Source organism: Streptopelia decaocto, assembly GCF_964273445.1.
Source record: "Streptopelia decaocto genome assembly, chromosome: 6".
Lineage (NCBI taxonomy): Eukaryota > Metazoa > Chordata > Aves > Columbiformes > Columbidae > Streptopelia > Streptopelia decaocto.
In genome coordinates this window covers 22,762,287-22,790,021 of record NC_138660.1, presented here as the reverse complement: position 1 = coordinate 22,790,021, position 27,735 = coordinate 22,762,287, and the positions used below count along the sequence as shown (strand labels likewise).

General features: G+C 43.8%; 1 protein-coding gene across 1 annotated transcript; it reads left to right on the top strand.

The window, feature by feature from the left end:
- Nucleotides 1-22,484: 22,484 nt before the first annotated feature.
- Nucleotides 22,485-23,555, top strand: GPR148 (G protein-coupled receptor 148; the record flags this gene model as incomplete). The annotated part of the gene is made up of 1 exon (XM_082055307.1): nucleotides 22,485-23,555. The coding sequence occupies one exon, from the start codon at nucleotides 22,485-22,487 to the stop codon at nucleotides 23,553-23,555; it is 1,071 nt and encodes a 356-aa protein (XP_081911433.1).
- Nucleotides 23,556-27,735: the final 4,180 nt, after the last annotated feature.

Genomic DNA, 27,735 nt, shown 5'->3' with positions numbered 1-27,735 from the left:
CCCCAGCAGAATACTAGAAGGATATGTAGTTAAATGCTTAATCTTATTAGCGATGTGCTATAGGGAAGCCTGAACCTTCCTTTGAGCCCTGCCAGCTGTTCCGTGGAGCTCAGGATTTTTCATAGTAAAATTAACCACGTTTCTACTCCCAGTATACTCTCCTGCTGTGTGCCGACAGGAGGGATCCCTTTGGGAACAGCAGCACCCACGGCGTCCCCCAGCCCCACATGGGGCACCCACGGTGTTCCCCAGCCCCACGTGGGGTGTGTGGCACGGCAGCAAGAGACTGAGACTATGACAAAAGGAGGCTCCTTCTCTGACAAAACCTCTGCACCCCTCACTCAGTTTTCTTCTGTACCTGAGGCTGAAAGAAATGTAACTGCTCAAAATGTTCCAATTACACTGTGTAAAAGGGCAGCATAAACTCCTGCACAGGGAGCTATCGAATCATCACTCTATTGCTGGGAGACGGCAGCTGAGCAGAAATTTCCACTGTGTACCTGTGAAGGAAACAGGGCATTTTTTACTTGCCCTGGCTGGCAGCCTGTTGGTAACAGACAGCACTGTTAATGCTGTCAGCTTTGGATGTTTTCAGTAATTTATTGCTTTGAATGAAGGTAGGATGTACATTATATACAGACAGGCATGCACTTGTCAGATGTATGAAAAAATAAGTAAGAACCAATGCTTCAAATATGAGCAGTCATCCCAAATCAATAGTCACTGTGTCAGAGCAAAGGAAATGACATTGCACCAGAGCAAACAATAAGGCAGACAACAAAAATCCTACTCACCATGTTTTATCCCTGAGCAGAAATCCTCTCTGTCTCTCCTAGCCTTGCTACTGAGGCTGGTCTTTATCCAGAGGCTCCTGTGATGCTTTTCAGATTCTGAGGGGTTGGACCACTGCTGCTCTCCAGTGTTACTCTCCACCCCCTGTCTTTTCCTCCTCCTTCTTCCTTCATCCCCACCCCCTCATTCCTCCTGCTTGTAGCTTTTTCGTACCTTACATAGATTCTAGGCTTCCACATGTAGCTTAATTTAGGAAAGATGCTTATTTCAGCCATCTGCTTAATGCCATGGAAATACCTCCATTGCTAAGGAATACAAGCCCAGGAGGTAAGCTTGCGAGTCCTGAGCCAGCATTTTGGTTCCTCTCTATATCACTGCTTATTAAATAGGGAGGAACACATCCAAATTCATTTCATTTCATATTATTTTCCTAGGATTCAGGAAAAGTGGTCCTAACATGTTCTAAGGTTAGCAAGATGCTTCACTGTGCAATGTATGCAGATTATTGAACTGTAGCCCTTTGTAGGGCTTTTGTTAATGTTGAAGTTAGGGAGAGTTTCACGTGGGTGTAAAGTGGTGTAAGGGGAGAGAGTGGATATTTCTGCTGGCAAAAGTCGAGTGCCTGGTGTCAGCCTTGTATTGCTTTCATCAAACATCATTTATCGAATTGCTTTTACAATCAATCTAACTTCTGCTTCAGTATGCAGTGAAGTCAACATCTGACGTTGCAACATCATTCTTTGTTATATAGATGAGTTTATTACCATCACAAACACAAGAGCTTTAATTTCACAAAAGCGTCCTCACCCTAGCCCCTTTCCTTGTGAAGGGCTTCCAACCTGATCGTATCTTGATTGTCCCTCCCCATTAACTTTCCTCTGAGTCCTTCACATCAGTCTTTCAAACACACTGCTTGTTGAAACACCACTGTTGGGGGCTTGATAGGAGCTTCTTAAGCCCAAGTGTATGCCATGGACCAGTGCCTTAATCCAGTTCAGTAGCTCTCCTGTGAGCTGCAGTTTAGCTGTACTCCGGGATGCAGCAGTATGTGTACAGACGGGTGTATCTGCAGGCAGTCCACCCTCCTGATGCAGGGGCTGACAGCGCAGTTACCCTGAGGTAGCTCTCGGATGATTGAATGAGACAGCAAGTTCAGACAGGTCCAGTCTGTGCAGGTATTCAGAAAATCCTCCAGCTCTATGTGAACTGAAGATGAGCGTTCCCCCACAACTGGAGTGGGTGCATCAGTCACAGAGCTGATCTTTTCTGTCCCAATGTGACAGCAGAAAACGAACAAAAGCCTTGACCTGCTACCTGTTCTTATCTTCTGCTCACTGTGTGCTCTAGCTGAACCTTGGAGGTGGGGAAGTAGCTTAAGCTTTTGTGCTGTCTAAGCTTCTAAAGCTGAAAATTCTGGCAGTTAACCTTAAAGAAGGTAGAACAGAGTGCTCCTGCTCTGAGTGCCAGCCAGTGAGCCACTGAGGTGTCCCCGATGGTAGAGACTGGAAAGTTACAGCCTGGGAAACACTCTGGGTTCAGCCCAACCTGCAACAAGTAGAAAGCCCTTGTGTGGCTTCACCGAAAGACTGGTGGGAGGAAAGAACAAGCTGTGGGCAAATCCTAGTAGCTCTGGCAAGTAGATGGAGACCAATCATGAGAGAAAATACATGAATTAGAAATAGATTTGATGTTTTTTATTCTGCATGAAATATTTGTAGTAATATAGGAGGAAGCCTTTTTTCTTCATGATGGGTCTATGAAGACACGAAGTTTTCAGGTAGTAGATCCTTGCTCTGCAGTGGTGTCACGTTTGATAGTCTCCACTTAGTGCACTCCTTTTTGGCAAGAGGGAGACTTTAAAACTTTGAAGTCCTTCTTTGATCAAAGTGACACCAAAGCTTGTTGGAAATGCTGAGAGATATGACAGTCAATCAGAGGTCGCTTCTGGAGCTGATTCAAGGCTGATGGCTGGTGTTGGTATTGTCTGAGCAAGCCTAGCAAAACTAGGGGTTTAGATTTTTCTATTTGAAAATTATTCGTTTCAGGCTACTCCACTGTGGCAGTTGAACAGCTTGGTTCAAAAGGCTGGTTCTTGCAGAATGTAATCATCCTCTCTGATTAATTCTGATCAATTCAGTCTGTCCAGGATTGTTTTGAGCATCAGTGGGCATAAAAGGGAAGGGAAAGTCAGAAAACTGTAGATGAGTGGCACATGGAACAGCTGCCATCTGTTTAGCAGAAGCACACAGCCCTGGGCATGAGGAGTAAGAAGAGGGCCCATGAGAGAAGAGAGACTAAGGAACATACAGTCCCTGATGTGGCAGGAGATCCTTGGTGTCCAGTGAGGAGGCCTGGGGAAAGGAGGAAAATCCACACAAGGGGTGGTATGGACACAAAGGGAGGGAGTTTTCAGATGAAGCAGCAGACCCAGCCTGCTGGAGCTTGGAAGCCTGCATCTCCCCAGTGTGGGTAGCAAACGTTTGCATCAAGTGATTGAAGACAACTGTTAGCAAGAGCAACTCACAAAAAGCAAACTATACTATTTTTTCATGGAAGAATGTAAGAGATTGTTTAACCCTGAGGCTCAGAACAAAACCCTTTGCTGAGATAGCTCTATTTGTTTCCAAAGAATTACTTACAGGATGAATTTGACTCGAGCTATTCTCTGCCAGTGAACTAATGAGGAGTCTAACATCCCCAGTCCAGTTGAGCTTTCTGCTAACATCAGCTTAAACTTAATTATTCATGGATTCTTATCAGTATTTCTTGGTTTTGCATGTCCTAGAGAATGGGTAATGGGATATGGAGCTTTTTCTCTCCAGGTTGCTCGCAGAAAACTAACCCAGGTTGAAGGGAACAATCTTTGCTACTTATCTGACTGCTTCCCTGGGCTTACATTAATTGCTACTCGCTTCTCAGTTACTTGGTGACATGGTGTCTGCTGCAAAATTTAGGATTGTGAATTGCTGTTAATAACATCACCACTTAGCAAAGGAAATAGAAGGATGTTTATCCACAGATTTCTGTAAGTGTATTCCACCTCAACATCTCCTGCCTGTTTTCCTTGAGAGGCACTGTTGTTGCCGTATTTGCTGCCAAGGGGATGAGGTGGAGCAGGTAGAGTTGCAAGAGCCCCGTTCAGTGTTGGTATGGAAAAGCTTGGCCATCCTGCCTGCCAGCCAGCCCTTGGAGTGCCTGTGCTGGTGGCCTTGGGGGCAGTGCTGAGTGCCCTGGGATGGGACAGGTGAGTTCTCAGTATTGCTGTTGTAGGGACTATGGATGACTGATTGTGAACTGCTTGTTGCCTCAAAGAAGAAGGAAAAGGGATTTTGAGAAAAAAGAGAATAGGGAGGACATTTTTCCAGCTGCTCTTAGTGTCTGCCCTTAAACTTTCTGCTTTAAACAAAAAGCTCTGGGGTAATAAATGCTTTCCTGAAAAATCAATGTCGGAAAAATGAGCTGCATTAAATGCTATGAAGAACTACTCCAGAAAAATTGTTTCACCAAATCACAAAGATCTTCAAGGCTCTAGAGAGCAGAGAGAGCACCTGGGAGGGACATGACACCTCAGGGTGCTGCCTACAGAAGTGTTTAAATACAAATTTCCAAGGCACATATTCAAAGCTTTTCCAATCCAGATATGCCTGTGTGTCACAGACATCTGTCCAGAGGAGGCAAGAATACCTCCAGTTTCTCGAACTGCTCTTGTCATTAGCAGACACTCCCTGTTTCAAAGACAAAATAATAATTCAGCATGAAACATGGAGGATAGCAAAGTGCACTATTCCCCAGGCATCTGGGTGCAACCTATAAGAAAAATTTTCTCAGCTTCTGCTGAGGAAGATGCTAGTGTGATGGCTTCAGGGAAGGTTACAGGAAATTTTTAATGATTGTTTTGTATTACTTGGTTTCCCTGCTTAATTTTATGTTGTTCTCTGCCTGAGTACATACAATTAAGTGCTCCCAAGGCTTTGTTAAATGCTCAGTCAGGAAACTAAAAAAAGATACACAGATGGAAGTAGCCGTAGATACACAGCTTCAGATAACAGAGAGAGACTATCAGTGAGGGAGAAACTATTTCAGTGGCTCTAATGGGGTAGTATTTCAAATGCTAAAGCTGGAGTGAAAGGAAGGGTAAACCCAAAAAGACCTGAATAAGACAGAAATGAGTAATTACATAAAATTAGTGAGGGTGAGCACAAAAACAGAGCAGGTTGAGATCTGCATGCACAGATGGGGATGCTGAGCTATGAGCAGGACAGGTTGCTGGTCCCACTTCTGCCTTTCACTGTTTGAATGCTTTTATTTTGTATCTCAGTGAAAAAATAAATTGTGTGTTGCACAGAGGTGCTGTATTGATCACACAGCAGGTAATATATTTGTCACAGGATCTTGCAGAGGAGTCCATATGGACAGTATGGGGGGACCATGAACCAAATCACTAATCCTGTTCTGAAGGAAGAAACCTCTTGGCTGAGTGTGTAGTTGGTGGGACCTTGAGGAAAAAGAGCACTCCAGCCAGTTTGCTAACTGAGACAAGTAGCACCTTACCGTATGTAAAATCCCACTTATCTGCCAATCAGTATCTAAAAACAGGCAAAGAAAAGAACATTTGGGAGATGGATGAAAAATGAAGCCTTTAAAATCACAAGCAGTGCATTTGGTATCAATGCAGTCAGAAATGGTGATGGTTGATTTGTTCAATCAAACATACATTTGGGACACAAATCTGTGTGTTGAATTTATGTTGTTGTTGGTAATGTCGCAGCCAAATTTAATTTTAAAGTGGCAAGTCCTACATCACAGAAGAGAATAAAATACTGGCTTTTAAATGCCTCATGCTAGCAGAGCAAGAGATGATGTTTGGGGGTGCTTGTTTCTCTTGTTTTCCCACCTCCATGTGCTGGATGGCAGTGACTGACTCTAGAAGCTCCTGGCTGCTGCTGCCTTACCTGCCATCACAGCTGGAAGGCAAAACCTCTGACCGCGTTCCTTGAAGTCATTAAGTGATGTCTGTTGTAGGAGTATGGCATTGCAAGCAAGGCTCTTATGGTACTGAAATATGACCTTTAATATACTTTTGCAGTTACAGTAAATAAAGCAGTAAAACTGAAAGAACTGAGCTTCTGACAAAGTGCTTCATTAATGTATCATGAGTATTGACAATGCCAAGGTCATCATTTGGTTTGTAGCTACACCAATGATCAGCAGGTCTTAAAATACAGTATTTTATGGGTGTTCTTGCTGGCAAGTTATTTAGGGAAGGGTGATTTGTTGAGCACTTTCTTTGGGCTTTATCCTTTCAAGGCTTCAGCTGTTACCATAGCTCTGCAACAAAACAATCTCTCCCAGCTGTCTGATTTTTCACAGAGGGGTTATTAACATTTCTAAGCCAGCTGATATGCCTAGGCAGTACTGAAGCACAATAACTGTTTCATATTTCTCTTATGAATGTGCAGTAGCCATTTTCCAACCAGTAGCCGAGTGCCAGTGCAAGCCAGAGTGGTGTGGAGCTGGGAGGCAGGCGCAGTGTGTTTTGGGACAGAAAGCCGGGAGTCGAGCTCAGCTGGGGCTGTGCAAGAGACACTGTGTTACAGTGGGGTGGATGCTCTGGTTTTATTTCTGTGTCTTGAGGGGGGTGGTAAGCCTGTCAAATAGGACACCTTCATTTAGGAAAAGAGACTCAGAATTATTCTTGCTGTAATACAGAGATGGCAATTTCTCGCCCTGCAAACACACTATGACAACCTGTACTTTTGAAAAGGACTGGTGGGTTTTCTGATACCTCTGTTTCTAGGCACCTGGTTTGAAAGACCTTACTCAACTCTTCTTGAAAATCAGACACCTTAAGGTGCTTCAGAGCCCCTATGTGTTGGGATTTTACTGGGGGAAAAAAGCAGCAGGAGACTGATAAATTCTCAGAGCTTCAGTGGAAGCTGTATGGAGAGTACAAATTGTGGAGTGCTGCTGACTGCATGGTCATTGCTACATAGTCTGTATGGTCATAGCTACATAGTCATTTGGGGCTTGTCAGTGTTTCAAAGAGCCTGGTCCTTTTAGAGCCAACAGAGTGGTATCCCAAAATGGACAGAAGCTAGCCCCAAAATGATTTAACTTCTTTCTCAGCTCATTAAATGAGTTGCTTCATTAAGAATGAAGTCTGGATTCACGTGTAGGTGCATGTGTCGTCATAGAAATGGTATGAGAATGACAGAGGGATGGGGACCTTGAATTCCTCATTTGTTGCTATAGCCTGAAGTTTTCTGTACAGAGAATGTTGCTGCATCTCCTCACAGTGTGTAAGGCAGGGAGTGTGTGGTGGATACCCTGCAAATCAGGCACAGGAGTGCCAGTGCTGCTGCTGGGAGCTGGAGGAGGCAGATTTCTCTGCCTTTGGCTCTCTTCTGTTATGGATGTTTTACCTAAGGCCAGCATGGATCAAACCCAGGTGAGTCTGCTCCAAATTGGGAGTCATTGCCCCACTAATTAGAAGTTACCCAAAATAACAAGGAGCTGCAATACCTAGGTGGTGGAAGAGGCAAGGTAATATGCAGAGACAGAGTGCTGCTGCCTGCAGCGCTGAGGGGAGGACAGGGCAGGAATCACCTGCTTCCCCAGCAGCGGGGATTCTCTGATAATAATATTATTTTCCCTGTCCCATAAAGCTCTTTCTTCAACACCTAAAAACAGGTATTTGAAGTAGTGATTTTTTTTTGCCTGCTCTACCTGAGGTGTGCCGCTGTCTCAACCTGAAATGTGGGACGTATTTCTGATTATTAAGGTGCTCGCCTGTCGCATCCCTTCAGTGTTCAAGGGTGTGGGAGGAGCAGATCAGCATTGTGTGCTTTATTTCAGAGTTCTTATCTTTGGCTGTTTGTAGGAGGACAGAAGCTTTCCATGGAGACGATACGCCTGTCAGAATATGGCAATCATCAGCACTTTCTGTGAGGACATCATAATAAAGAAGAAATAAATATTCAAAGTCAACTTTCATGGAATTAAGTAATTGATTACACACTCCTAAAGCATTTTTAACAAGAAAATTTATAACAATATTATAACTTTTTTTAGCTTCATTCCCAGATCAGCAAGATTTATGAAATCTTGTTGTTTGTACCTGCCTCTTTGTCCCTGCCTTTCAATAACTTCTGCGCTTATTAGCCAGGTTTGTCCTGATGTGAGATAGTGAGAGAGCTCTCAGAAAATATTGGCTTTTTTTAAAGGCTTCATGAACCTAAGCAGCAAGGTAGCAGAAACAGGCCAAATATGTATCTCCACTGTGGAAAAAAAGGCTGGAAAAGAAACTCTGCTTTTATTAGAAATCAAAAAAGCAGCATTGCAAGCAGGTAAAAATTTTAGATACCCAGAGCAGTTAATCAACAACAGATTACAAAGTCCCAGAAAAGTAGACTTTGTTACAGTGCTTGAACTATTTCCTTTATATGTAAATCGGGGGGGGTGGAGGGGCGGGACGGGAGGGGAACTTAAGCAGGAATAGTTTCTAAGCTTTAATGCAGTGGTAAAGAGAACATGAGAAAATGGTAAAAACCTAAGTATGAGAGATTTTTTCCATGCCTTTGGAAATCCTCGTTGTTTTCCAGACTGGCAGTGGGATTTATAGGTAACCCTACAACTGTTGTAAAACCCACTTCTCTCCCTCTGCACTGTGCAGGTGGACAGCTGGGTGAATTAATCTAAATGTCTCTAAAATGACTCCAGTATTTACTGGGTTATCACAGTCATTTGACCAGAGAATCTCACTCGGAACACCTGATATTTCTGTGAAAAAAATACTGAGTATCAGCCAGCACAGCTCTCTGATTAATTCAGGCCAATACCAGTGCTACATCTATACTAATGCCCTTCTGCACCATCACAGTATGCTGTCTGATAGTGTCACCGAGCCTTTTTGAGCTTGTATTAATTAGAACAAACGCTGAAACTGGGGTTTGGGGAGTTGAGGTGGTTTTTTGGTTGATGCTTCCTCCTTTTTTTTTTCTTTTTGAGGAAAGCTTTGGAATTCATTAGTCAGAGGAAATTACTTGTAGGAAATGCACACTTATTGCAAAAGATCCTGCAGCACACAGGCTTGATTTCTTGTTCCAAAGGCCCTCCTGAGGATGCTGTGTTGTCTCAGCAGGGAAGCCTTGGCGCCTGGAAAGCAGAGCTTGTACAATGCATTTCAGAGGTGTTACCAGGCAAACATGCCTTTGTTCAGGCTATTGTAAGATACTACCTGTATTTGGGCTGTTGTTGCAAACAAAGAGACTTTCCACTAGATGGCCCTCCACATCAAACATTGAACATGTAAACATGGAAACAATTTCTGGGCTTTGAATTTCACATTAAGCTTTGTCAACAAGCTTTCTGTCCCATGATTCATGTAGGCCAAACTCAAGTCTTCTCCAGTCCTGAAACTGGGCAGCTCTCTTCCTGCAACCCAATACCTACATTAAAATACCTTGTCTTCTTTTACTGTCAACCTGAGCTCAGAATGTGTATGCTTAAAATCCTGCCTTCTTGTATATGAGAGCTGTATAAGTGGCTGTTAAATGTTCTTTTTATTCAAAGATAACGAAGTGAGATCTGGGATTTGAGGTGGTGAGGTTGTCACGCATGCTCATTAACAGAAGAGAATGCAGTGGAATTCCAGCCTTGTCATTTGTTTTGTTGCAACTGTTCTGCTTAAAACTTTTACATCTGGCAGGGTTTCCTAAGGGGGAAAAAAACACAGAACTAAACTGTCAGAGGGCGTAAACTGATGTCACTCTATTAACATTTTAAAAATTGCATTAATCAACCTCAGCTTTGGCTTTGGTTGAGGAATTTTTGGGAGAGATCCTCTCTGATTACCCTGCTTATGACAAACCAACTGGAAGCCATTTTTGGAGGTCTCTTCCTTGGAGTGTGGCAGAAAATACTTCCTGGTATTTGTTCCTCCAGGTCACTGCCGTTTGTCCAAATAACACCTTCCTTTGTTTCTTATGTTTTGCTGATGCTGCCTGGTGTTAAATTGCAGGATGCTTGGCACAAGTCTCATCTTCCTGCCAGGAGCTCCATGTAGGTGAACTCTTTCCACACACAGCTCTTTGCAGTGCTGGTTATCCCCAGAGGACAACTCACACACCATGAGTGGTACACAACACTCCAGAGCTTTTAAAATGAGACTGGTGGAAGTGTAGAACAGACAGTCTCTAATTCTGCGGGTGCAGTTGACCAGGAGTTAATGCGAAAGAGGTCCCTGATACTAACTTGACGTTTTGTGCACAAATGGCCACTCACGGCACCTGCAGGAACCACACAACAATTTGAGAGATGGACACAGGCCTGAGGAAGAGACTGAGACAGAGGGTAAGGTGTTGTTGAGACTGGGTATGTTTTATGTTGGGGTAAAGAAGGGGTTGGGAATGAGGTTTAGGGGTTGAAGACTGCAATAAAAGGATGGGCTGGAAGAATTTTATGTCCTGCCTCAGTGCAGCACATATAGCCCATTGCAGAGCTGCGTGCTATTGCTGTTCTCTCAATTGCTGCTGCTAATAAAGATGTCCCAGCTAAGGAGGTTTGGAAAGGTCTGTACTGAAATGAAAGCACAAGTCTTCCTTTTCATTTTGAGAAGTGACACGTGGACTTTGGGTCTTAAACTGCTGCAAAATATGAAATAGACTCAGGACAAGGTGAAGTAATCAGTTTGAAAAGGGGGCAAACAATGGTGTCGAGTACTAACTAGTACTGCTGGTAATAAATAAATTAAAACTGTAACTAATGATGTACATGAAGGGGGTATTCATCAGGCAATGCACAGAGGGGTTTAAAAGTTGAAATTAAGTGATCATGACCACTGAAAACAAAATAAGAACACATATCTTAAAGTGTGCCTTTGTGAGTAGGCAAGAACTGGTGTATTCACTAGGACGGAAATGCAGATGATTAACAAGAACGCAACTGAATATTGCTGTGGGCCCTGGTGAGTGCTCTTTGTCTCACTGTGCTGCCTTCAAGGGACTGGTATCAGTTTTTCTTGCTGAGAAGGGTGGTGTTGCTAAATGGTATTATGATAACATAATGAGAAATCAGAGCAGCTAAGTCTTCACGAGGCATCCGGCTCGAGTTAATTATAATAGAGAAGTCATACCATGGTGCCAAGGGAAATAGTAAAAGCACAGATGGGGAGATTTGATTGCTTATGGGGGATTAGTGTGTTTAGTGCAGAGGTCTTAAAAGGACAAAGGGACAATCTGGACAACCTCAAGGCTGGAATCAGAAGCTGAGAGGAGATGTGGGCATATGAATTGCAGATAAAACAATTTTAGGAGTTACTACCAGTGTGAGTTTGTGAAGGAAAAGGTAAGCTTTAGAGTTAACCCAACTTTTTTGCAATTATGGGAGTAGAATCTGAAAAAAGGGGAGCCTGTACATAGCCATGGCTCGTTACAATAAATGGAACTAGTAATCGTGTTCATACTATAGTAGAGACAAGTCCAGGCCAGATCTGTTTAACAAAAGGCTATCTTGAGCCAAACTATTCCTGTTTCAAGCCAGGCTGGCCCATCCTTTTCAATGTTACAAGGTAGATGTGTGGTTCAAGGTGCATCTCAACCTGCCAGGCACAACTCTGCTGGGCTCCAGTAGCAGGAACTTGTCTGCCCTGGCCTGGAAGGGGAAAACGCATGTAGCACGGCATGAGGCATTTGTGGCTTTTCTGTGCAGCTCACAGCAGCCATAATCCCCTCATGTCCAGTCCCCAGAAAAGATCACAGTGCAGAAGTATAAGTAGGTCAGATGGAGATGTCTTCCATGCTCTGTTTGGCCTAAGAGCCCAGAGCACACTGAATGAGATGGCCATGATCTCTCTTCTGCACGTGCTCTCATACTGTGCTTAGTTCCTGCTCAGATCTGGAGGCGTGGTACCTGCCTTATTGCATTTTTGCTGTCTTCCCTGGGGCTGCGCAGAGACACAGGAGGCCTGGGCTGAGCAGCTCCTGTGACAGGGTTGTACACAAGAGCCCGTCCCTCCGCACACCCCCTAAACCCAACCCAACCAAGTAAAACCTCAGGGCGGGCATGATATGTCCCTGAGAAGAGGAAAGGGATTGTCTGGAGGCTGAAGAAGGAAATTCCAGAGCAGATGAAAATGGAGAAAAATTTCCAGATTAGGAGGGGTTCCTTAGAAAAGTAAATAAGATACATCAGTGTAGAAACATGTCTTTTCCCACTCTTCAGCAGCCTAAATGCTGCCTAACCTCTGATCAGCTCTCTGTCAGGTTATAGATCTTCTTGTGCCTAAACAAAAAACACAGGCTGCTTGTTCCTAAGGCGACTATATGAACTGAAAACAAAAACTACTTAATAGTTCTGAGCTGCTTTTGTTTGGCCTCTCGCTGTAAAACAGTCCTGATTATGCATAAATTACCAGAGAAGCTGGTCATTTATAGCGTGCTAAAACCAGACAGGACAGTATGAGGGGTGGGCAGGAGGAGCTGACCCTCCTGCAGTTCGTTTATAAAAACAAATCTCTTTTTATAATTCTGTATCGCTGCAGACACCCTGTGAGGCTCCAAGGCCCCCATCTCGAGTCTGACAAAGAAGGAGTTAACCCGCTGCAAGTTGTTCTCCAAGGGGTCGAAAGGCTTTACTTGGTGGGGGCAAGTCCCTAAGGTGGTGTTTATTGATGGCTATCATGGGACAGACTTCTCTCTATTTTGGGAACAGGAAGGGTGGACCTGGGAACCTTCCCAGGAAACAGCTTCGCTGGAGCCTCATGGGCCCTCACCTTCCTCTCCTCTGTCCTTACAAAACATTTATCTCACTTCAGGGCTGAGGCCACTGCTTCTGGAGTGTTTTTAGCAAGGTGTTGAGGTGAGACACCTACTGTGAAAGCGAACGTAGCCCACATGGCAGGCAGGTCCTGTCAGCCCGAGCAGACAGCAGGAGTTCAGGAGCACTGGTGTATGTGAAAAGCCTGTACCACTGGAGGTGCAGGTTTGAGGCTCCAGGAGCAGAGGAGCTTTCCTTTGCACTGGCTCCTCAGCTCCTCATGCTGCCAGCAGCAAAACAGCTTTAGATGCATGTTTGCTTTGTCTAAAAACAGGGCTCAGTGATGCATAGCAGAAACTGCCTCACTGGGACTGTTGACAGGACCTGAAGTGGTTCACAAATAAACAGCATAGGAGACTTTCAGGACAGATCGCTGGGGATGAAAAGTGGCGTTGTGTGTCTCATTTTCACCATCACTTCAATTTCCAGTAGCGGGCAGGTGAGAAAAATAAGTAGAGAGACAGCCTGAGCTCAGAAATTGCGCAGAAGAAATTGGCAGGATGTTTGGCAAGGAACGAGGAGACACAAGTGGCAGGGGCTGAGGTGTCCTGGGGACGGCACACATAATTCCACAGCTGCTGTGCTGGAGCTGGAGCTGGCACTGATATAACAGTGCTGGTTTGACTACAGCTCGGGCAAGATCCAAAACCAAGAGAATATCGTGGCCGAAGCTCAGTGTTTGAAAGAGGGGGTAGTCGTGGGGTGGATGGTGTTGTGGTGACCAGCAGAACATCCGATGGCGGTAGCTCTTCCAGGAATGGGCACTGCACAGGGGTGCGTGACCCTGAACTGCCTCAGGGCATCGCTGGGGGCTTTGCTGAGACACTGGTGCAGTTCTGAGCTGGTTCAACCTTGTTAAAATGGCTCATTAAAACGCGTTGTGAATACATTTGAGTTTTCTTCCTGTATGTGTTGTCTTGCAGCTTCTGTGGGCTGTAGCAGTTTTGTACATCTTTATATTCCTCTTAGTTGCTATCCATTGTGCTGGGCTGGCAGTGAGGTGTTTATTTCAGAGCAAGCAACTGCTGCTTCATGATAGGAAAAAGCAGCTTAATTAAAAGGACTTAGGAATTCCTGAGAAAATGCTGAGAATGGGTTAGAAAAAAATGCTTGTTTTCTAGTTGCCCCCAGTAGCTGGAAATATAATGAACTCTTACAGGACAGGCATTTGCCTGTTGATCTGAGCTACCTGGAGGCAGTTTGGAGCTGGCTACCATGCTGGTAGGTAGCAATGCTTATGAAAGCATAGAGAGACTGAAAAGAGAGGGCGATACATTTGCCATGAACCAAGACTCAGGAAATGAAACTCTAATTTCAGACTTTGCCATGGCTTTTCAGTATGATTTGTGTTAAATTGCTGAAAATCCATCTGGCCTCAGTTCTTCATCAGACACCATGGTGGCTTTGTTCACAGAGCCTTTTTTGGCTCTAGGTGCTGCTGAGGACAATAGCAAAGGAAAAGAGAAGACATGTCTTCTCTGAACCTCCTCATGCACATCCTTTAATGATCTGGAGCTTGGACTGGAGAAGAAAGAAACAAATAATTAAACTAGAAATAAAGCTGATTCTATTTAGTGAAGATCTCAGCTTGCTGGCTGCCTTCAGCAACATTCTCTGTGTGTCTCAATCTCTCCCTGTCGTGAACTGTGACTCTGCCAGTTTGGTGAGAAGTTCTGGACACATCTGGGTGTGACGTGCCCTCTGCCTTGTGCCTCTGGAGGTCACCAAGAGAGTGAGACTGGTGCAGGCTTACATAACCCAAACACAGACAGTTTTGCCTAAAAAAAAAGTACCACTTTTTTTTTTTTTACAAGTTTAGAGCATTTGTGTTCCAACATTTGTGTTCCTCCTCCCTCCCTAGCATTGCTTTTGTGCCATGAAGCCTGATTCTCCCGTGTGAGGACAGGGTATTGCTATGGAAATGAGTGGAAGCCATACAAAGCCGCTGTTATGAGGACAAGGCAGAGCGAGGCCTCATGTGGAGAAAATCTAATTTTAAAGCACCTGTGCTGCATAAGTAACAAAGGAGCTGCTGGGAAGGGACAACAGAGCTTGTGAATGGCACTGTGTATGCAACCCATGGCATATCCCCCGCTTGGCTAATAAGGGTTTGTGACTCTTATTCAGCACATGCTGGCGGTTAATCCCTCTGCCATATGGTGGCTGTGCCCAGCACCTGCTTCATCAGTGTGAGATAAGGTCAGTGTCTCCCTGTGGGCAGAGGTACTTCAGAGAATCAATGTTGCTTCAGCGTCTTTGCCACCTGAGAACGATTGCCATTCCTAGGTACAGTGCTGGGAGCTGGGAAGGAGCATCTGAATTTTGGCAGCAAGGCTCCTTCCTCCCCGGGATGGTACTGTGCCTTGTGCTTGTCCGTGCCGTGTGCAGATTGTGTCCACTCATTCACAGTCTGTCATCAAAAGGCATGAATTGGAAGAGATAACATGTATTTTCTCTCACACTGCTTTTTTTCCTCCCTTTTCTCTGATTCTACTCCACTTCTAGCATGTTTCCTTCCATCTTGATTCCTTCTCCCAAGTAGCAAGTGATAGGATGAGAGGAAGTGGCATCAAGGTGTGCCAGGGAAGGTTCAGATTGGATATTAGGAAACATTTCTTCATGAAAAGGATTGTGAAGCACTGGAAGAGGCTGTAGAGGGAAGTGATGGAGTCACCATCCCTGGAGGTGTTTAAAAGACATATAGATTAGGTTCTTAGGGGCATGGTTTAGTCCCAGACTTAGGTTATGGTTGGACTTGATGATCTTGAGGGTCTCTTCCAGTCAAAATGATTCCATGATTCTGTATTGTCTTTGCCCCCCCTAGTCTGTGCAGCGCAGGCGAACGCTCCCCAGCTGCCTGCGACTGTGGCAGAGTACAGCTGTGCCTGGGTCTTCCCATCTGCTTATTGCCATCAAGGCCCCTGACTGTCTGCCCGCATCTGCCAACCTGTCTCTTCTACCATTTTTCCTTCCATCTCTCTTCTGGTATTTAATTTTATCTTGCACTTTACACTTTCCAGCCATCTGTCTCCCTTCTCATCAAATCATCCTTCGAGGAAATACCATGTTAAACCTCTCCTGTGCTGCCTGGCTTTTTACATGAGATAAAACATGTTAAGACAGGGACACAGCCAGATAACTTCTGCTTTTGCCTACCTGCAGCAGTCCTTCCTAGGCAATGTTGGAGATGGTTGGTGGTAAGATAGGACAGAGACATAACATTTTCAGTGCCAGCCACAACCAGAAAGACAGACAGCCTGAGATGGAAGGATGCTCTTAGGAGGTCTGTGGATGCATGTAGCTCCCCCATTTGAGAAGCTTTTTCTCAAGAGAAGGAGCTTGCTCCCTGGCTTAAAGATAGTTGCTAAATCCTCAGGTAAAAGTGATATAGTATTGTTCTTTACCTGGGGCCCTAGATTTCTGCAGGTAACTGCTGTTAGTGCCGATGTTGTACAGTGTTTGAAATTCTTTTAGAAAGGTTACTCACAAACTAAACTGCTTTAGGAAAGAACACTGATATTTGTAAAAAAGACCTTATTTCGTAGGCTGTTTCTCCTGTTTCATAAATGCATTATTATGAAAAGTAGGTAGACATGAGAGATCTATAAATCTAAGAAGCAGTCTAGAATGGCTTCTCTTGGTGTCTCATTAATCTGCCCCTAAATGACCATGTAAACGAGCAGTTGGTTGCTATAAATCCCTGGTCATATCTGCAGCTTGTCGCATGGAAACATGTTCGTGAATGAATCACGTAGGTCCTTTCAGCACGAAAGAGGCACTGTGGCAGAGGAGGAAAACCTGTTTTGCTTTGCCTTGCCAGGCTCAGGAAATGAAAAGGGGTGAGTTCTGCCAGCAGCAGCCCGGGCCAAGCACTGACCTGCAGGAAAGCAGGTGGTGTCTGGGACTTAAAGGCACTTTTTCTTTTTTCTCAGGTTGTTTTACTTCTCTAACCTTTTGTTGAAATACATCAAATGTTCCAAAATTTTGTTCTTCTGACATCCAGCTTAATTCTCACTATTCCACCTGCAGGGCAGATTTGGTACAAAATGTACCTTGGCTTTGTGATAACTGTGGCCTGAAGGTATCTGGAATTAGAAAAAGTGATTCAGGGGTTTAATGTTGTCCTCCCACTCTCTTTCTCAATGTCCTCTCTTTTGTTTGAGAGCCTCATATAAATGTCTTCAAACCAGCACTTTCTAATCCCTGTTTTCTTTTGTTTCAGGTTTCATTTGACCTTTAAAATGATTGTAAACTGAGATTAGTTTTCACACCCATTTCTTTACTTAACTTTAGTAATTGCTATGCCTGATTTGTGAACTTTGTACAAGAGCAATGCGTATGTCCCTTATCTATCGCAAATAACACGCAAGGTGCTGAGCAATAGTTGTGGAGCCAAGTGGAGACAGACAGCTGAGCCATGGAGACTAGGACAAGGAGCCTAGGACAGTCAAGCTGGATCTCTCCCCTGAGGGTTCTGACCCTGAAGAAGCTTGCAGAAAAGTTTAGAGGGAATCTTAAAGGTTTAGAAAAGAAGTTATCTTTTACTTGACTTCCTGTTTAAAGGGGAAAGAAAAGGGAAAGCTCAACCCGAAAAACAGTACAGTTGAACTGTTCTGATTACTTGTTTTTTTCACGGACAGCATCTCATTTCCCCACAGTTAGAACATGGGTACAGGCAGGAGATAATTGCAGCTGGTTCTCCCTGCCCTGCTGGGAGGAGCTGGCGTGCTCTTGGGCACTTGGCTGGTCGCAGCTGGGAGAGGTTCACCAGCACTGAGATACCTTCTGTGCCTAGATAAACCTGAGACAGGGGTATTCTTGGAAGCTGAAGAAACTGCAATAGCACATAAAAGCTCCTGAGCACAAGGCTCTATTACCAAACGCAGCTGGAAATATCCCCATGAAACCACATTCCAGTGAAATTTGTGATTTGTTGGACCCAACTGTCTCATCCAAAACACTTCTGTTCAAGGAGCTGTGGTGGACTCTGAGGTGGCCTTTCTACACTGCTCTCCCTGGGCTCCTGGCCAGGCAAATCCATCTCTGGGGCAGACAGTACCATTTTTTAGGTTAGGACCTGGTGAGTGATGCTGGAACAGGCAGCCTGTCAAACACTCCATGCTCATACTGAGACAGTGATGTGATGGCACCCAGGGAACCTCAGTGGTGAATGTGAACATGCAATTAGTCACACACTTCTTCTGGGAATCTTCCCTTAACGCAGTCTCTTGGGATGAAGGACTGGGGAAATCTTGGCATTATTCTGGTTGGCTTCTCTTTCTTGTATGGTGTTTCCCTGTCATGGCAGCAGTGTGCTTGATGACTTTTTGCATCAGATAGACTAAGCTCTTTGTGAAATAGGAAGCTTCCCTATATGTGTACACAGTTAAGTCCATACCAGCTGCTGTAAGACAGTAGTATTTCTGACCTTTTCTGTTCAATTTGACAATACCTGTTCATAGTCAGAATATAACGTAGTACAGGTTTTGCTGGGTTTACAGTGTTCTCTATGGCTCAATGCATGCTTTTTCAGATCTCCCAAACTTAACAGATAAGATAACTAAGCTTTCAGTGGGATGTTGATTGAAGCAGAAATGAGTAAAGTAATTAACAGTGTGTGATTCAGTTTGAAAATCAATACAGACTGTATTGAACCAGAACAACAGCCAGAAGAGGAGCTGCTTATACTGCAGATCTGAATCAGCAAGATATGTAAAAAGTGCATCCACCTAACATAAATTTACCAGAGAGCATTTAAAAAATCAATAACTAGAACATTAAGGCCAGGTTTACAGGAAATTGCAGGAGAATCATTCAGGTTGGCACCACAAAGTATTGAACACTGAGACGCAATGGCAAGCAGCTGTCTAAGTGCAGTATCCCCAGGAGTGGTCTTCAGAGCTAGCAGCCCTTTGCAGGTGGTCCAGATGTGGAAATGCCTCCTAAAGTCAGGAAAATGAAAGGAGACAGCAACCAGATATTCTCCTGAGCCACCTATTCTGGGTGTATATCAGTGTGGCAAAACAATAAACTTTAAATTTTTTAAATTTAGGAGAACTATACTGAACAGTTATAAGCCCCTGTGGAAACCTGAGGGGAGTGGCTTTGGCTGGGCTTGCTCAGCTCTGAGGGGGTTGAATCTGTCTTCCAGATTTTTGCTGTTTTCCATTTTTGTAAACCTAAAGCCTGCCTGCATTTCTAAGACTTTTATAGTAGCTCAGTTAAAGCTGGACAAGCTCATGCCGTAGGGCTTGCTGGACTATCCATAGGCTGTAGCAGGTGAATAGTTGAGGACAGGATAAGCAAAGCTGAGAACTTGTGATGCCTGGTGCGCTCTGGGGTGCTCTTTGCATGTGGGCTACGTGAGTCGTGAGCTACTTTGCATTTGAGTGAGGATCTCAGCTGAGAGTGAACCTGCAGGCAGCTACTGCAGAATAATTAGCAAGTTCATACCTTGCTTACCTTTCACATCATTTACCTTACATTATTCACAGTTACACTTTAGTGGCCACAGAAGTGGATTTTTAAAATATGGTTCAGTTGAAGGTGCTAGATTTACCACTTTGGTTTGTACTTCTCAGTAGTGAGGATGTCGGTGTTTGTTACCCCCCAAGATGTAGCTGGGACTTCTAGCTCATGATAGCTAGCTCTTCTATCCAAGAGGAAGGAATAGCTCTGATTATAAGGATGTTGTTTTCAGGTGTCAGGAGAAAAAAAAATTAGACCGAAAAAATAAGAACTATTTGTTAATTGAATAACTCTATATAAACAACAATCCCTTGAGATATGTAGGTTGAGAGAGGTTCTCTTGCCTCTCTGCTCTGCCCTGGTGAGACCACATCTGGAATATTGTGTCCAGTTCTGGGCCCCTCAGTTCCAGAAGGACAGGGAACTGCTGGAGAGAGTCCAGTGCAGGGCAACAAAGATGATTAAGGGAGTGGAGCATCTCCCTTATGAGGAAAGGCTGAGGGAGCTGGGGCTCTTTAGCTTGGAGGAGACTGAGGGGTGACCTCATTAATGTTTATAAATATATGAAGGCTGAGTGTCACGAGGATGGAGCCAGGCTCTTCTCGGTGAAAAGCAATAGTAAGACAAGGGGTAATGGGTTCAAACTGGAACACAAAAGGTTCCACTTAAACTTGAGAAGAAACTTCTTCTCAGTGAGGTTAATAGACACTGGAACAAGCTGCCCAGGGAGGTTGTGGAGTCTCCTACTCGGGAGACATTCAAACCCGCCTGGACACATTCCCGTGTAACCTCATCTGGGTGCTCCTGCTCCGGCGGAGGGATTGGGCTGGGTGATCTTTTGAGGTCCCTTCCGATCGCTAACGTTCTGTGATTCAGTGATTTGCAGAACTACAGTGCTGTGTAACATCATCCTGTGAAATACTTGGCTGCATTAGACACTCCTATAAATGCCAGCAGATCGTTGTATATTGTATTTGCATTTAGTTTTCTGTCAGCCAAAAGTGTGCAGCTGAGATGACAATGAACTCTTTTGTTTGTTCACATTTAATCCTAACCAGCTGGTGGAAAAAACAGTTGCGATTTTATATGGAAATGAGAGAATCTGCCCAGTAACAGGACATCCTTGGATCGCCATGAGCTGGGAGGCAGCAAACACTTCCACTGTTAAGAGAGGTCTGAAATTATAGTGGGAGTTGATTTTGGCACACTTGGGTTTTCATTGCTTCCCTTCCATTTTGCAATAATAGTGTAATTCAACAGTTTGGGTGTTTGAGTGCTGCTGTCTACTTTTGGTATTAACTATGTTGTGAATCACTGATAGATGCAGAGCGTGATCCTGAAGCCAAATGTATAATTGCATCAATATTGTTCACACACTCTCCCGTGGATGCAGGATTGAGTGAGCAAAAATAATCACCTTCTGTTTTGCCTGCCCAGGCACTATAGCAACTGAAATGCTGTGCTTAAAATGATCACTGATTTTTCCTCCTATCCTGTTGTTCCATATGGTGCAGCCTGTCTAACTGTCTTAACATGCAGCCCCTTGGATGCCAACTATCAGTGTGTAAGGAAGTGAAATGTGCACAAGATTTGATGACTGATGCTGAGCTGCATAAGCTGTCTGCTTTGTTCCTTGGCATGCCCTGAGACAGCATGTCCATGTCCCAGCACGACTTTCTGCCAGGTGAGACCCTGCACTGTCTCCCACAGGTGGAAGCACACTACATTGCCATATGCTGGTAGTGCTGGGGAAATAATAAATGCAATAATGCCATGTTAAGTAAGGAGCCACATTCCCTCTGCTCTTGTAGCATCAGTAGTAAAATCCATATTACTTGAGAGGACAAGGAAGATCATACTTGAAACAATAGTTAAAGATTTGACTGTGCTGGTGAACGTGGGAGGTCCTGGTAGATTCATCATGCCTGCCAAAAAGGTTGTCTGAACTTAGACATCTTTATTTTTAGGCACCTAAATAAATAAATAATATAATGTCAAAAGAGCTAAGAAGCCAGCAGGCTTAATTGACTACTTATTTTGACCATTTTATTAGACCTTTGGCTTGTGCATACACTATTTTTCAAATACTAGGAGTTATCCTTTGACGGTTACGATTACTTAAAAAGCTCCAGGCTACACTGCACCACTGGTGAGAAGAGTAACTAGAGCTGGGAGTTGACAAAGCTGCCTATTCTGGAGATCTCTTGTCTTTGCTACTTACAGCTTGTGTAAACAGCAAAGTAATGTGATGTTGTAGCAGTGGTGTGCTGCTTTGTGTGGTGTACACAGGAGTAACCAACTGCAGGAGGCGTAGACCATGAAATAAAATAGTGCTGCTGTACCTGCTTTGCATCACCCAAGATGACGAACAACTGCATCAATACAGTATTTTTTATTAAAGCTAAAGCATTATTAGTCAGTATTCAGCCTACTTAGAAAACTGGCTTTTCTTGTGATCAGACCACACCTGGAAGAACTTGAAGAGCTCCTTCTCCACAGTCCAGATCCTTCACAATTCTCTCATTGCACCCCCAGCTCTGATACTGAGCTCTGACAGTTCAGTGCAGCAGCGGTGTGCTGGCCAGCAAGCCAAGAACTGGTCTTCAAATGGGCACTGGAAATGCCCAGTCTGCTGTAGAGTGTGCTGGCACATTATAATGTACGTCACTCATCCCAGACAATCCACAGATTGACTGTAAGTCTGCAACAGATGAGAGTTCAGTATTTGCGTATCATGCATTAAAAACGACAGGAGAAGGCTTATCATCTATAAATAACATGATTTGATTCACTGAAGCAAAAATGGTTGTCATCTATAAATAAGGTCATTTCATTCACTTGAACCATTGTGATAAAATTTTACAGCAGGATTGAGAGCTGTTTTTATTGATCACTTCAAGTCGATTGTGGTTTTGCATACAAATTGATGCGAAACGTCACCCCATCACATTTATGACTCTCCTACATCAGTATACGTGTAATGTTGTTCTGTATCATTGTGTATTTGTTTAATCAAGCCAGTATTTCATCTGCCTCATTGGACTGGTAGTGTGATGCGAATAAACTCAAATTACTGAAAATGATCAACCCATTCATTTCTGATCAAAGAGCTAGATGAGGGATTTAGACATTTTTTAAAAGCACACAAGGATTCGTTCTCTTTTCTAAACATTAGATTTTGCAGAAAGAAAATAAAATATCTGCTTTAGGCAAAAACATCTTTTGGGACCAGAGAACTCACTTCCAAGTTTCAAATTTCCATCCTTGAGAAGAGCTGGCAGAATTGGCTACGGAAATCACTTTGCTTGTGCAGGCTTTTTGCATCCTCTGCTTCATTTGCCTTTCTAAGGACTTTGTATAGAAGACCTTGCTTCTTCCCAATCAGACAATCATCCCCAAATCCTTAGGAAATGGACTTCTCTGGCTGTGCTACCGTAAGGAGGGCGAATGCAACTGCACACCACCCCAGGGAGACAGAGTTCAACAATTCCTCAAATGTGGATGTTGCTGCTTTGTACGTTTTGCTGGAGGAATGGTCTCTTACCCCATCAGGCACAAACATGAAGATGTTTTTAATCCCTCCAGTTGTCTGCCTCGTGGCAGGTGTCCTCATCATTCCTGCCATCTTGTTTGTGATCTTCTCTAGGTTGAGCATCCGTCGGGAAACGAGGTACATGCTGCTGGGAAATGCTCTGCTTGCTGATCTGATCTACCTTGTGTTCTACACCCTGTCAGCTGCTCTCAATGCAGCACACGTACATCTCCCAAAGGAAGCTTGTATCCTTCTATTATTTTTGCTGGCAATGGCTTACTGTGGAGGATTGTTCACAGCTGCTGCAATAGTCTTGGACACATACATAGCTATTTTGTTTCCTTTGCGCTACAATGCTATTTTGCCTCCTTCAGGAACAAAAAAATATATTGTCTTACTATGGATAAGTTCTGGGGCTATTCCAGGGATTTTCTTCTTGGTGCTATTAAGCACTCACAGCTTTGTGCCCTGTGTCCTGGAAATGTGCTTGGTTCCAGTAATACTGATACTAACTCTGAATGGGAGTAATGCTGTGAAACTCTGTTTCTGGCTTTCCACCACGGTTAGCTTTCTCTGCCTCTCTCTAATATTTTGTTGCTATATTATGCTGTATTTTAAAACCAAACAATCGGGTATATGGGAGAACATCTGCTCCAGAGCCAGTGTAACATTCTTAATGCACAACACTGTGTTATTTTTTTATTTCTTTCCACTCTTGGGCTTTTTGGTAGAATCATTCTTGCATGTTAATGTTGCTGTCAGACTGCAGATGGGAATGTGGGTCTCCCTGACAATCTGCAATGTCCTGACGATTCTGCCTAAAGTTCTGTTCCCTCTTCTGTATGGGCTTCGATACAGAGAGATCTCAGCATCTCTCAAATCCATTGTCAGAAGGAAACATCTTCGCCTGGTGTCACCTGCCCCATCACCTGCTCCATCCCCATCCTGAGCCAACGCAGAGCACAGCCACAGCAGAGGAGTTGTCCTTGCCTTGGTAGCATGCCAGCCTGATAGAAATCCTGCAGCTTCTGAGGAAGTGACCTGAAGAAGAAGTGATCTGAAGAAGTGATCAACCCATGTCACAGAAGACATGGGTTGATCACTCTGCCCCCTTGATGCCAGAAGGCCACAGATCTTGCACCACATCACAGCTGAGAATACAGTGAATGCTACACTGGACAGAGTTCTAAGCTTTGTTCTGATGTGGGAGAACAATTTCTTTTAGAGGAGATACTGAATCAAGATCGTTTTCACCCACCCATGGCAGATGCCTTTCTAGAAAACAGAAAACAAAAAATAGGTGATGCAAAGCAAAGGGAGTAACCACAGGTCTCTTGACAGCATCACTTATAGCAGAGAGGATCCTTAGCCAAATGTGCTGTGAACAGAGCAGCTGTTTCTTTCACTCACAGTGTGTTCTTGCAAGGTTGATAGCCAGTGTCCTGTTCTTTAAAACATACACAGAGAGATGCCTCTGGAACCTGCTGTACTCAGTGAAAAGCTGTCCTTCCTCTTGTGCAGCGTGCCAGCATATTAGATGCCTTACGGATTCTTTCTGACAATCTGCAAAACACCGAATTTTTATAAAATCTCAGTCTGATGGGAAGTCACCTTTGATCAGTGTCTGTTGGGCAGCCCAGCATAGGACACTGTCAGGAGTAACAGAGATGGATGAGCTCTGTGTCAGAGCTGCTGCTGGGTATCTGCCACCAAACCCCTAGGAAGTTCAGGAGAGACTGCAGAGCCTGTTGATGTACTCAGGGACAATAATTATTATATCTTGTAAGAGCCTTGGATGTTTTCCAGATCAGCCACCAACCTACAGAAGATGAGTGAAATGTTTTTCTGATCTTTAAAGAACCCAACATGTCATTAGACATAAACGTAAATGCGAGAAATTTAAATTGCAGTGCCATTCCTTGGACTCGAGAAAAGAGCTTTTGTATTTTTGAAGAGAATATTTTTAGCATTTGTTGCTTTTTATATACAGATACATCGGGCTTTAAAAAAATGGCATTAGAAAGCAGCCGTTGATTTCAGTGTGTGCAGTATTAATTGTGTGCAGCCTCTCTCCACCTCCTGTTTGCTTAAAGCAATACATAGCAAGTGTTGAATGTGGCTTTGAGGTGTTTCATGCTCATCCGAAGAATTCCACTAAGTGTGAACCAGGAGGAGATGGGTGTCTGGTTGCATGAGATTTTTTTGGCAGTGGAGCCTGTTTGAGAAGTTTCTGCTTATCTCTTCTCTCCTCCTTTCCAAACTGCTTGCTGCTCTCCTCACATTGCAGTGTCTGCTCTCTCCAGTTTGCTGATACAACTGCTTTGGGGGTTGCGGGCTAAAAATATCCTTCCAGAGAGAAATGGTGATGTTTTCATTTTAGCCGAGATAATCCCAGCAATCTGTTTTATAGCGTGTTCTGCAAACAGCTGTGTCAGCACAACTGAGGGGGCAACAACTTCCAATTCAGCAGTGGAAAGGAGCAGGGGCATCTTAGAGCCTAAGGGACAGTTCTTGTGTAAAAGCATCTTTAAGGTAAAGTTGTTGCAGGTGAATAAATCGTTTTTTTGTTTTAACCATAGTTCTGTGCTTCTCCTATTTTGACCCAAAGGAGCGTTAAATTCCTGAGTAGTTGCTTTGTTTTCCAGGAAAAACAAAACAAAACATTTCTTCTCAGTCCTCTTCAATAAAAAAGTATGACCTAAAAGTTGATTTTTGCTGGCTGCTTTTATTTTTCTCTAAGATGAATGTACTGTAGACATTCAGCACACAAACTACATTTGTGTAAAAACTTTCATTTCAGCCTATAATAAGGCTCTTCCATAACGATAGGAAGGAGGGGGTAAGTGTCTGTATACTGGATCAGGTGCATTCTGCTAAATCCCTCCAGCCTGTGGTATAATCAAGAATGGAAGTGGGACCTTTAACTCCACAGGCCACTCATATCTTTATAGCAATGCCCATTGGCAAAGATGCTGATAACTTACAGGTTGTTTTGTCCATAGAAGATTATTTCAGGCTTTATTACCTGAAGTTTACCGATATTATAAATGTTCATGCTAAGTAGTAAAGATAACTGTGCAAATAGTATGAAGTAAGGTAGTTCTATTTAAAGCCATAGGTGACTTTGAATAGCTGCAGGTTAATTGTATTTGATCTTCCTGCTAACCTTTGTCCATTATGAAGTTAATCCAGGACAGACCTGGATAGGATTGTATTGCCAATTCTGTAACTTTATTATATGCACATCATGTGCATATATTTAGAGACAGCTAGAAGTTTGGTAACATGAAGAAAGACACTGAAAGAAGAAGAAGTGAATTGATTACTCTGGCAAGTTTATGTATGTATGAAATCTTCTACAGTGATATCATAAGGACCAAGCAAACAAAACACTGCTTTGTGGAAATGACCTTCTGAGAAAGATGAATTAAATTATCTTATTCATGTCCTTGAAATTGTTCCCTAAAATGCATGTTTGCCTAGAAGAGGTTTTGGTTGAACTGAAATTAAGTTGAATGGAATTCTGAAAAGGTCATCTGCACTGTGAGTAGATGATATTAATCCACTTTAAATTGATTTAACATTAGTTGGATAAGATTTTCTTAAGTGACCACTTGTAGACAACTACTTACCATGGAATATTGCTGTGCTGTTTGGTACAGAAGCAGTTTGTTACAGCATGCGTAGAAGAAACACACCATACACCTGAACCATTTGCCTTTGGGGATTTCCCAGGTCTGTATGAATAGGACCAAAGGAGTCACCAGGGCAATATCACAGGCACTAAGTTCCTAGAATTCTTTTCCTAAATGTCTTGAGTTTTGTCTTAAAGATTTCTAGGCTTCCTTTTTCGTCAGAGCCTCTTGGCTGTGGTGATTACCAGCCTTGTAAGGATGTCTCCAGGCAAGCTTTGGAAATTCAAACGCAGACTGTTTACCAGAGCTCAGCTATCAGCCTCTCCCGGGTCACATAAGTGAACTTCTTGGATGTCACTGTGCCTGTCCAGCAGTTTAATTTAAAGCGAAATGGAGAGCAGTTGACTTTAACATGTGATTTGGCAGCTAGGGGCAGTAATCTTTTAATAAATTGCAATAGCATGAATCACTAAGGTATCCTAATTCATAGCCTAAATATATTCCTGGTCAGTTTTTCCCCTCTTTTCTTGTGCCAATGTTCTCACTCAGCTTACCGCTGCTCTCTCCCCTCTCTTGGTTGGATTTACAGTGCATTTGACTGCTGTCTGTAACCCGCAGACTGAAGGGAGTCAAACCTCATTCCAGGGGCTGGGTCTGTGCCATCCAGCACTGGAGAAATAATTAAATCTGTGCCTCGGATGAGATCAGTTTCAGTGTCATGAGATACAGAGAATCTCCAGGCAGGTAAACAAGCACACAGCTTTAGATTTGGGGTTTAGTTCATTTTCAACAATTTGAGTAATTATTCAGTAAAACTAATTAACCTCCTGCAGTTTTGTTAATTGATATTAAAGTGTCTACTCCTTCTCCATCCGTTGGCTGTGTCATTTTCTAAGGGAAGTTTAATACAGTAACAGGTCAGCAGGAAACTGGCATTTGCCTGGCTGCACTGGAGGCAGCCCCGAGCGTCCCAGGGCTGTGTCCCAGGGCTGTGTCCCCACACTGGGGAGCAGCCCCACTGTCTCTGGGACAGCTCACGCTGCTCCCGCAGGGATTGTCTTCTCCCTGCTTTGCTAGTCCCTGGTTTTGTACACCGAGATACTCTACGTCCTTTGGACAGAAACTGTGATTGTGGCCATTCCCTGTGGGAGGTGGGGATGTCGGACAGATGGGAGAGAGCCCGTGATAGGAAAAGAAAATCACAAGTTTCCTTGAAACTTGTTTTCTGTTGTCTCCTCTCTCCACCCCCACCTTGCTGCTGGTAACTGAGGGCACAGCACTGCTTGTTCTTGCCTTTTTTCACAAGCCTTGTGGTTTTTATTATCTTCATAAAGCTGCTGATCCTGAATGTTTTTGTTTTTCAATATGCTTTTAGCCCTTCAGGTTGCAAGAGGAATCTGAACAGTACAAAGAGCAGGGAGGCAAATAAAAACAACTCTTCGTGAACTGCTATTAAAACGTCAGAATTTTTGAGAGACGCTCATGAGTTAGGGG